The 11,862-nt window shown below is 36.7% G+C and overlaps 1 protein-coding gene across 1 annotated transcript; it reads left to right on the top strand.

The window, feature by feature from the left end:
• The first annotated feature begins 455 nt into the window (after window positions 1–455).
• LOC124644754 lies at window positions 456–4,356 on the top strand. Its single transcript, XM_047184274.1, has 3 exons — window positions 456–982; window positions 1,625–1,849; window positions 2,272–4,356. Exons 1-3 carry the CDS (start codon window positions 866–868, stop codon window positions 4,330–4,332), a joined length of 2,403 nt encoding a protein of 800 aa, XP_047040230.1. The 5' UTR covers window positions 456–865; the 3' UTR covers window positions 4,333–4,356.
• Window positions 4,357–11,862: the final 7,506 nt, after the last annotated feature.

The raw sequence follows: 11,862 nt of genomic DNA, 5'->3' as shown, positions 1-11,862 counted from the left end.
ATAAGTATCGCAGCAAGGCAACTAAATGTGTGGATCCATGTAACTGGAAGAGAAAACACGACAAGGACAAGCCAGCGGAAAACTAGAGTCGGTGCAGTCTGCGACGGGAGGCTGTGACCGTGCCTTCGGGAATCACCGTCTGTGTGTCAGAGACAGGAAATCGGGTTTAAACTTCTTAGTGGATAGTGGTGCAAACGTGTCAGTGTTACCGCGGAAAGTAGCCTACATGAAAGGTAATACAAGTGAGTGTTGTTATAAACTCTTTGCCGCAAATGGAACTCAGATTAACACGTATGGTACATTGTACTTAGAATTAGATTTAAATCTAAGACGAGCATTCCGTTGGTTATTTACATTAGCGGACGTACAGCAACCAATATTAGGTGCTGACTTCTTAGCTAATTTTCAGTTGTTAATTGACTTGAACGGACGAAGGTTAATCGATCAAGTAACTAAGGAGAAGGGGACTTCTGGGCCCAGCAGTTAACTACCTGAAATATGTATTAAAAAAACCGTTACATTTTTTTAAATAAAATCACAAAATATGGTACCAGGATTCTACCCAGGAAGAGAGAAAACTTAAATTAAGATAATAAGACTAAATAATCGATTAAATAATGCCTGAAATGCCTGAATTACTAGTAATCTACTGTATTTTTATTCCGGCAACACTTGTTGGTGGCATGCGTCTGTCACTGACTGACAGATGCACTCGTTTGTTTTCTTTCATTCTGAGTGCGCACATATTTTCCTGGTTTTACTATTTAAACCCACGACCTTGGCTTTTCGACGGATCTTGCTACTCTGAATTACCTGGCTCTCGATTTTGGACAACTGTTACGCCTATCGATTGGATATCGACGACATGGATCGCTGTATGAATTGTACGATTGCGCTTGGTCGCAGTAATTCTATTGGAAGAAAAGTCTTGGAGGATGAGGCGATTTTAACAGTTATTCGTCAGTGGCGTGCATCTCAGCCTGTAAGTTTTTACCCATTTTTTACATATTCAAATCGTGCTTTTAGCAAGCCATTTTAACTTCATATCTATCGGTTTATTGGACAGTATTATATTAGATCAATAGTCAATTAGTTAGCTTAAGGTCTCTGCACACAGCGGGCGCGGCGCGGCGGGACGGGACGGCGACGCGACGCTGAGCAGTTGTAATGGTCTATTCACACAGCGGGCGTGGCGCGGCGGGACGGGACGGCGACGCGACGCTGAGCAGTTGTAATGTACTAGAGCGACAGTTACCGTCGCGTCGAGCGGGGCGGCTCTGTGTGAAGTCGTCCATAGTATCTAGACGACTACGACTTCACACAGAGCCGTCCCGCTCGTCGCGACGGTAACTATCGCTCTGTGTGAAGTCGTCCATAGTATCTAGTACATTACAACTGCTCAGCGTCGCGTCGCCGTCCCGTCCCGCCGCGCCGCGCCCGCTGTGTGCCTTTAAATAGACATATATTTTAATCTGTGGAATGTGGAGTTTGATCATTTCTCTTATAAAAAAAGTGAAGGTCACCCTCGAGTCCCGATAAATCAATTTCGGTCTCGGTTGTGACATCGACATTATTGAACATGCACTAGGGGTTGAACAAGATTTAAATGGTTATGTTATTTCAGGTAACCAGTGAGAACGTTGTATGCCAAGCATGTTGGGACTTGGCCCAAGATGTGGTTCTTGGAAGACGTGCGATTGATGCACCAACCCAAGTTGGCCATTCAAGCGTATGTCTCCGCTGTGGTCGTTCACTCTTAGCCCGGCGGTTCAACCACCTTCTTCGTAATGATTCTGCTCGTGAATCTGCGATATATAATGTGATTAGAGAGTGGATTCTACCACAAACGGTAAGATAGTTTAGTATTATATTTTAAATTATTTAAACTATATCTATACTAATATTATAAAGTGAAAGAGTTTGTTTGGTGCGTTCAACGCACTAATCTCAGAATCTACTAGTCCGACTTTAAAAAATCTTGTCTGTTAGATAGCCTATTTATTGAGAATGGTTACATAACATTACGCTACATCCAATAGCAGCGGAGCAGTAAACAAAGATGCTAGTGAAACCGTGAGGTTCAGCTAGTTAAAATAATAAAACATTTATTTGTAAAGCTAACATGATTTAAAACTAGCACTAAATCATAAAAATAAAACACTTAACTGAAAGACAAGGGCACCCGACACAGGTTAGGTTAGGGTTATTTTTTTTTATTACTATCTGGACTACTGTATTATAGTATAATAGTGAATTTTTATTTTTTTGAAGGTGGACGAGGCAAGTCGTATATGCCATTCCTGTTGGATATTAGCAGACAGAGCTGCTGTTCATATGAGTACAGGTCCTTCGACTTCCTCACAAAGTAACCCACCGCCAGCCCAATCATCAGTTGGTGTTTCTGTTGGACAATTGGATGAAAATCATGACAACATTCTACACGAACCTGAGAATGTTTCCATTCAACCAGAACAAAACCAAGGTAATGATGATGTGCATGAACCCTCAGTGGAACTACATTCACCAAGTGCCCCAATTGTGGAACCAGTACAACAGCACCCTGAACCAACAATTGTATTGCCAGATTATATGCGGGCAGTTGAAACAGAGCGACGGTGCTTCATAGAAGGTTGCCAGAGAACTGAACGATATAGAGTTCCTCTAGCAACGAGAAAAATGTTGCTTAATGAGCATAAATATTATGTACCACAAAATAATCGACTTTGTGATATACATTTAGTAATTGAGGCATGGGACTTCCTTGATAGTTTAAGGAGTAATTATTTACAAACATTTACTGCAAGACATATCCAAGATATGTTTACACTAAAAGAAACCCCAAAAGAAAGGTTTTTGAATTTTGAAAATATTGATAATATGGACGACCATGTTGTGCATACCTGGATCGGGTTTACTAAAGTTCAGTTCCGTCAATTATTTGATGAGGTTCCACAATTGATAGAAATTCGTAATAGTTCTTCAGTTTTAGCAGCCTATCTTATCAAATTAAGAAGTGGGGACTCAAATGAAAGATTAGCAACATTATTTAAAACATCTAAGAAAACTTTAGCCAAGTGGCTGTGTCAAGCCCGTGACATATTAACTGAACATTTTGTGCCTCGGCACTTAGGTTTAGAACACATCACTAGAGAACAAATAAAAGAAAGGAACTTAGCCATTCCTAGTGCTTTATTTGAAGGAGATTCTAGGCCCATCGCTATATTTGATGGAACTTACTGTTATATTGAAAAAAGCTCTAATTATTTATATCAAAAAAAAACATACAGTTTGCATAAATATAGGAACTTAACCAAACCTTTTTTAATGGTGTGCACAGATGGTTACATCATTGATGTTTTGGGCCCCTATCCAGCTACCACGTCAGACTCAGATATAATGAGACATGAATTTTTAAGTGGAAACCCACTCCAGGATTTTTTCCAAAATGGTGATGTATTTATACTGGATAGGGGTTTCCGAGATTCATTACCTTTGTTAAACCAATGTGGATATAGGACATACGTGCCTGCTACTTTGGCGCAGGGTGAAACACAGCTGTCAACACTTGACGCAAACAAATCGAGGGCAGTCACCATTTGCCGTTGGGTCGTTGAGATTGTGAACGGTAGGTTTAAAAGAGATTTCAAATTATTCAGGCAATGTTATTTTAATACAGCCTCAAGAAGTTTAATAAGAGATTTTAAGGTGGCTGCTGCTCTCATAAATAGGTTTCACCCTCCCATAACCGATAGAATAGACTGTGGGGCTATCATTAATCAGATTAATTTAAATATGAATAGACATAACATATTAGGTGATTTTATTGTTAACAACCAATATAATAGACGTAGGGCTGATTTTGAAACAATAACTATTCATAATGATAATTTAAATGATTTTCCCCAGTTGTCATATGATGAATTAATTCTTGTATGCTTAGGTACATATCAATTAAAGCAGGCACGGTCCTATTTTGGTGAACATTTGCGGGGAAATGATGGGTTTATAATAGAAGTGTGCAGGGAGGTAAGCAGCAGCCTTCTTCGACAGCTGTCAGCTTCAAATACTTCTTGGTTATTGCGAGGCCGAATACAATCCCGCCATATAAGTCGCAAAACATATTTTGTTTATATTTTAGTTGATAGCTGTCGAAGAGGACGAGATTCAATATTATCATATTATTGTAATTGTATTGTAGGTAGAAGAACTGTAGGCTGCTGTGCCCATGTAATGTGCATTATATGGTATCTCAGTTGGGCAAGATTCCAAGAAAATATCGTACCCCCTGCACAATTTTTAGATGACATTCTAATAATAATTGAAGATGAATGATAATACATGTTTAATTATTAAGTATATTGGTGTTTTATTTTACTTCCTTCTCCCTTTTTTAGTTTTTAAAAGGTTGGTTCCTGCTGCTTATAGGTTACAGGAAATTGCAAGTAGAAACTTGTCTTCGACTATAGCGAAAGGCCGCGTTTCCACTGACGCGGAGCTGGGCGGAGAGGAGCTTAGCGGTGCACAAATTGACCAATGATTATGCTTGAAATCTCCGCTCCGCTTCAATGGAAACAGTACGAGCGGGGTGGAGCAGAGCTGAGCGAATATTCATACATCGAGGCGGTGCAGAGCGGAGGACAGCGAGCATTGGGGTGCAGAGCGGAGGACAGCGGGGCGGTACGGAGCGGTGCGGAGCGGGGCGGTGCGTGACTCGCGTGCAGTGTGTCTGTAAAAATGCGCGATTCCAAAAGCATGCTCCACTCCGCTCTGCTCCGCTCACTGACCACTCACCGCTCTTCATCGCTCCTCTCCGCTCAGCTGCGCTCCTCTCCGCCCAGCTCCGCTTCAGTGGAAACACTGACCACTTTTCACCGCTCTTCTCCGCTCCTCTCCGCCCAGCTCCGCGTCAGTGGAAACGCGGCCAAAGTCCAGGGCACGCGCCGGTTGCCGCTGCGTAGGGTGATGTCTCGAAGATCTAACAGGTTAGGCTTTCACATGCTTCATGCATAAAACCATTACACAACCGAAGTGATTCAGAAGTATTTCGCAAATTACATAAAAAATACAATGTTATAATATAACCTAACTTTTACTATAATTCAGATAACTTGGTTTCTGGGTAGCCAAAATTCACCAAATTTTTAGTGAAGCCTTGTTATTATATCCTCTTACAAATAAGGCTACTTTGATTCAGTTAACACCTGGGCCCAGGAACCTATGGAGCCATTCCCTTCTCCTTTAAGCACCAAAGGCAATCTTTCTAATTCTAGTGAGCCCACTTTGAAAACTATCGTAAATAATTGCCCTTATTATGATTTATTATGTGAATTTCCAGAACTAACTAAACCAGTTTCGTACAAAGAAACGCCTAAACATAATGTTTGTCATCACATTGAGACCACAGGACCTCCAGTGCACGCACGAGCCAGGCAGTTACCACCAGACAGGTACGTAAAAGCTAAAAATGAGTTTAAGATTATGCAAGAGCTTGGGATTTGTAGGCCGAGTAAAAGCGCTTGGGCAAGTCCCTTGCATGTTGTTCCTAAGAAGGACGGGAATATTAGACCTTGTGGAGATTATAGACGTTTAAATGCGATTACCAAGCCTGATCGATATCCAGTTCCCCGTCTTCATGATTTTACGTATATGTTAGATAATAAAAAGGTTTTCTCAAAGCTAGATATAAATAGAGCCTATTATTGTGTGCCAGTTTCGGAAAATGACATTGAGAAAACTGCCGTCATAACACCGTTTGGTTTATTCGAATTCGTGCGTATGCCATTTGGATTAAGAAATGCTGCACAAACTTTTCAACGTTTTATGCATCATACTGTTTTACAAGACTTAGATTTTCTTTTCAATTACGTAGATGACGTCATCATTGCATCGGAAAATGAAGAGCAGCATAGAGAACATTTACGAAAAGTTTTTGAACGTTTTAATGAATTTGGTATAACGATTAATTTTTCAAAGTGTAGTTTTGGTAAAGATAAATTAGAGTTTTTGGGTTTTGAAGTCTCTACAGAAGGAATTAAACCATTAGAAGATAAAGTTAAAGCGATTATTGATTTTCCAAAGCCGGATACTGTAGAGGAACTTAGAAGATTTTTAGGCATGTTAAATTTTTATAGAGCTCATATACCTCATTCAGCTGATCATCAGGCAGCGTTAAATAAATATTTAGGGAATTCAAAGCGTAAGGATAAAAGTAAAATCAATTGGACACCTGAAGCTACGAAAAATTTTGAAAAATGTAAAGATGATCTTAAAAATGCTACCTTATTGTATTTCCCATCGGCACATACACCTTTGTCATTGATGACGGACGCATCAGACACAAGTGTAGGTGCAGTATTGCAACAAAAAGTTGATGGCAATTGGAAACCTTTAGGATATTTTTCGAAAAAATTAACTGAAGCACAAAAGAAATATAGTACATATGATAGAGAACTTTTAGCAATTTATTTAGCAATCATACATTTTCGTAATTTAGTTGAAGGGCAAGAATTAATAATTTTTACAGATCATAAACCATTAACTTTCGCGTTTACTAAATTAGGTACCAATAGAGAAACTTCTAGGCGAACTAGGCAAATTATGTTTATTAGTGAATTTAGTACTGACATACGACACATTAGTGGAAATAATAATATAGTTGCTGACACATTATCTAGAGTTGAAACAATAACATGTCCCACGACGTTAGATTTCGCAGAACTCGCCACTGCGCAGGAAGTTGACGAACAGCTTGCAAAATTATTGAGGGCGTCAAACAACAACAGTAAAGTAATATTGAAACGTGTAACGTTACTCGATACTGATAAACATGTTTATTGCGAAATGTCTACTAATAGTGCAAGACCATATTTACCTGAAAAATTTCGTCGCTTAGCTTTTGATTCTATTCATAATTTAAGTCATCCTGGTATTAAGACAAGTAAAAAATTAGTAAAAGATAGATATTTTTGGCCTGAAATGAATAGAGATATTGGTAAATGGGCTAAAACATGTGTAAAATGTCAAAGAGCGAAAGTTCAAAAACATACGGTTTCTGATTTACAGTCCTTTAAAAGTACTAAACGTTTTGAGCATATACATATTGATATTATAGGACCGTTACCAACCTCGCCAGAAGGTTATAGATATTGTTTAACGATTATCGATAGATTCACTCGTTGGCCAGAGGCATTTCCACTAAAAGAGATAACTGCAGAAATCGTAGCGAAAACATTATATGAAGGTTGGATTAGTCGTTTTGGTTGTCCCATAAAGCTCACTAGTGACCAGGGTCGTCAGTTCGAAAGTAACTTATTCAAAGAATTAATGATTTTAATGGGAATTATAAAGACACGTACAACTCCGTATCATCCTCAATGTAATGGTTTAGTAGAACGTTGGCATAGATCTTTAAAAGCCGCGTTAATGGCTCGCTTAAATAATAAATGCTGGGTTGACGAATTGGCAACTGTAATGTTGGGGTTACGCACAACGATAAAATTAGATACAGGCGTAACCGCTGCACAAATGTTGTATGGCAGTAATATTAGAGTACCCGGTGACTTTTATGATACAACTGATTTGAAAATTAGCGATTCTGAAAATTTCGTAAATAAGTTAAAAGCTGTAATTGACGGGTTAAAGCCATCTAATAGGAAAAATAAGTCACCAAATAAGATTTTTGTGCATAAAGACTTGTATGATTGTGAATATATTTTTATCCGTAATGACGCAGTACGGAAACCGTTACAACCACCTTACGACGGACCATATCGCGTCATAACTAGAGATAATAAAGTATTTTGTATTCAGTTGCCCGACCGACAAGTTAAAGTTTCTATAGATCGTCTGAAACCAGCGTACATGTTAATAGAGGATGAATCGCAATCTAAAGTAGTTGATAATAGTAATAGGGATACCGTTTGTCGAAAAGTTACGAAAAAAGTAACAATTCAAACGGACGAACCCGATAGTAAAGTTTATACTACGCGAACTGGTCGAGTAAGCAAAAAGCCATTGAAATACCGATAAATTATTTTATTGTTAAAATGTCAATTTTGCAGATTTATTTAGGACATTAGTTTCAAATTGTGGTATCGCGATCTTTAATTTCATTTACGTTGAGACGATACATCAGTATAGTGGACTAAATTAGCAAAATGGGCTCTAATCAAACGAAAGAGAACGTCATTGTAAACGAAAATGTATCTAATGTGGCCCACATGCATAATAAGCTAAATATTATTGGCATAGTGATGATAGTTATTATAATAATGTTAATCATGGTATTTGCGTACGCACTGAAACGAAGATTCATTAGAGGCGTGAGAAAATGTACCTAGTATTAAGGTCGAAACTGTGCAACCTCAACATACAATGAGTCCGCCGTCAACAGCCAAAGTTGTGCTGTGATAATAATATGCTGATCAAAAACCCTCGTTCTCTCAAGTGATATTATATTTGTGTGAATGTGTAGTGAATGTTAAACAGTAGTGAATGTATATTTTTTATGGCGTCATCATGTCGGATACTGGAGACTCTTGGTCATTCGTACGAGTAGGCCAAGCGTGTAATTTTATTTTTTAATATGTATAGCAGAGTAACCCGGCATGATAACTACCCTTAACGTATATCGTATATAATATAGATTATGTATATTTCATGTTACCTATTATGTATGTAATCACATTAAATGTCAAGACGGACTCTCTAGAAGTGTTCCGCAACTGTAATAGACGTATATGAGTAGTGTATTACATAGATTTAAGGCAGTTACAGGACGTAGTGTGTTATATTTTGTTTTTCGATCGTAGGACATTCTGCATAGTTTGTATTGTTGGTACCGGCCGGCCACAATGACTCCAAGAGAGGAGAACAGAGTATAACACAAAGGTTAAGAACATTTTGTACTTAGTTTAAGATTTTTTTTTTTAGAAAGTTTTATCCTTTTTGAAGATAGATTTTTTTCTACTCTGTATTTGATATTTACTTTGTAATAATGAACATAAGTTTGAACCTGCACTCTCAGGCACGAGAGGTGTATCTTTTAATCACTAAGCCATTAGGTACAAAGCCAGTAGTACTGAGACAAACATGCGCTTATCGCACAACCCGTCAAGCATCTTGTTTCAAAGTTGTTATTGTATAAATGTATACTGTAAGCAAATTTTTGTCGAGACTGTAATTTAATAATATTGTTTGTGAACATTGTAAGCACTTCTTGGATTATATAGTAACTGGATAAGAATATATTTTTTTTTGTAAAAAAATCTTTTGTCAAAAATTTTTTTTAAAAAAAAGGGGAGGAATGATGTAGTGGGACCTACACTAATTGTTGACGCATCAATATTGTTCATACTGTACTTGCATTGTGTTCGCCTCCTCAGTTGTCCCGTATATCGCACTACCAACGCACGCTACTAAATATTGTGACCGTACCAAATCCCATGTAACCTAATTGGAGTTAGAAAATAAAAGTGTATTAATTAGTATTCGGTTTATTTACTTATCTCTGAACACGACACCCCACCATCTAAAAGACGTATGCACTATCTATCATAAATAAACCATTATGTTTCAACAGGGTTTACAGGGTTCAAAATAAAACAAAACAAATGAGTGTACTACAAGTATATTTATAGAATTACAGGCTAAGTATTACCTATAGTTAGCGGAAACATTATTGCAGTTATGGACAGTGCTTAGTGCCTCGCAGTGGAACCGTGAACGAGGTCTGCTGTTGAAGAATGTGACAAGAATCTGTGTACCTATAGGTAAAATGTTTTGGACTCAATATTAATGTCTGACTTTGAAATTTTGGCAATGGCTGTATCATGTCTATTGGCTAATGTACTATACAATTATATCAATGATACAATATTGTTTATATGTTGAATGATTTTGGACAGATCAGTAATAATTTCGGTAATGTTTTGCTTGAAATACTAAATACATGTTTTATCTCTCGGGTGAGCTATTGGTTGTGAATTCACGAAGCACATTGTCTTCGTAATAAGGTCAGGAGACTCAGTAGTGGCCGAGTCACCGAGTCATACAGGGACAATGTGTATGTAAATCTACACACACAAGTTTGGCTCACCCGCTTTCGTAAGATAAAAATCTGTACTATATGTGCTTTTTTAGTCAACATTCCTCAACAGCGTCCGCGAACACAAACGGCATAAGTACAAAACAAGTTATTTTTTAAACAAGTTAGATAAAACAATCGAAGTCACTGGGCAGAGTTGTTAAAAAAACTACAAGAATACAAAACGTAATAAAAATAGAAACTTGATCCCAATTGAAATATACCTTAATTTAGTACAAACAGTATGGAAATATACAGTGTGGCAAATATTGATTTAAAAACCTAACGCGTGCTAATTATAATGTTAAATCAAATCAACTACAAATAAATGTTTATTAAATATTAAAATAAATTTACAATTACTGTTCAAAACTTTCCTAAACAGCGTTAAGCCTTTTGAAGTATCGATTAAAGCTTTACTATTATTCGAAGCTTGTTACGATTATAATAGATTTAACAATTGCTAAGTGTGAATGCAAAAATAGCATAGTTACAATTACTGCAGGATTATATTCATAACAATTTATTTAAGTTGCTCACTTTTAAGACTATCCACACATTACAAACTTTTAGTCGGCCGATAATTAGTTTGGGTTCTTAATCAGTATGAAGATGAATAGTACACACGTAACAACGATCAGTATTTGTCCGGTATCAGACCGACTAAAAACTTTCAATTACGTTCACGATTTCACAGGGCCAACCGTCGGCCGACTTTAAGTCTATGGTGTGCGCGTAGGCTAAACCATCCCATTCCATTTTCTAAAGTACATATACGGTACCATAAGTAATTTGATAATAATTTCGAAATAAAGTAAACATGACGTTTACCATAAAAATATACTGGACCTCTGTCAATAAATATCACGTTTCTGCAAGTAAATATTTTATATAAATATTATGGTTTTCGATATTAAACTTTCTTCCGGTAGATCAACATAAAAATTACCTTATAACGCCCAAATATTACAAAAATCTTTCCTTTTTTTCTATTTTTTATCTCATAAATGTTTTTGATTTTTAAAGGTTGTGATTTTTCACCTATGTTTTTTTATGTTAACTTACAGTCGTTGTAATTTAAATTCGCCACGATTACTCGCTGTTACCATATATGAATATTATATTAAAAATCAAATATGTATGTATACAATATTATTAATTCGTTGTATTTTTAAAGAAATACTGTTACTCGTGGGATACATCCCATCTCGCTTTTTGGTACCTTTGATAAGAAACTATATGTTTACTATCTGAAAGTTTTCTACGTATAAGTAGGTATATTTCTCTTTTTACATGTAGTTTTTAAAGATTTACGTTCTGCGCTCTAGATATTTTATTACAAACTTTTCATTTTTAGATTAAGCTTGTGAGAAGGTACCTACTCATCATAAGTATGTAATAAAGAGTATGTACCCACTGAAGTGAATACAGAAAGCAAGTATAAATTAAATATATAGTGAAGTATTTTGAGAAACCAGTGGTGTATTCTACTTAGCGGAACATACATAGCGTTGAATGAAAGACAAAAGTCCGTACTATTACATTATTTTCTATGAAATCGTATAAAATACTATACATTTTATGAACAAGTTAAAAACGAGATAAACAGCTTAGTAGATAAATACGTAGTAGATCTAGTTTCAATCTTTACAAAAGAAAGATTTATCAAAAGTGTTCATATTTTTTTGTAAAACAGTTCATTTAGTCTGTCCGTACAAAATTGCATTCCGATGTGAATATCCGTAACATATTTGATGTTTGCATTCGATTGAAACATG

This window comes from Helicoverpa zea, chromosome 31, assembly GCF_022581195.2.
Source record: "Helicoverpa zea isolate HzStark_Cry1AcR chromosome 31, ilHelZeax1.1, whole genome shotgun sequence".
Classification (NCBI taxonomy): domain Eukaryota; kingdom Metazoa; phylum Arthropoda; class Insecta; order Lepidoptera; family Noctuidae; genus Helicoverpa; species Helicoverpa zea.
This window is presented reverse-complemented; position numbering and strand designations above follow the sequence as displayed.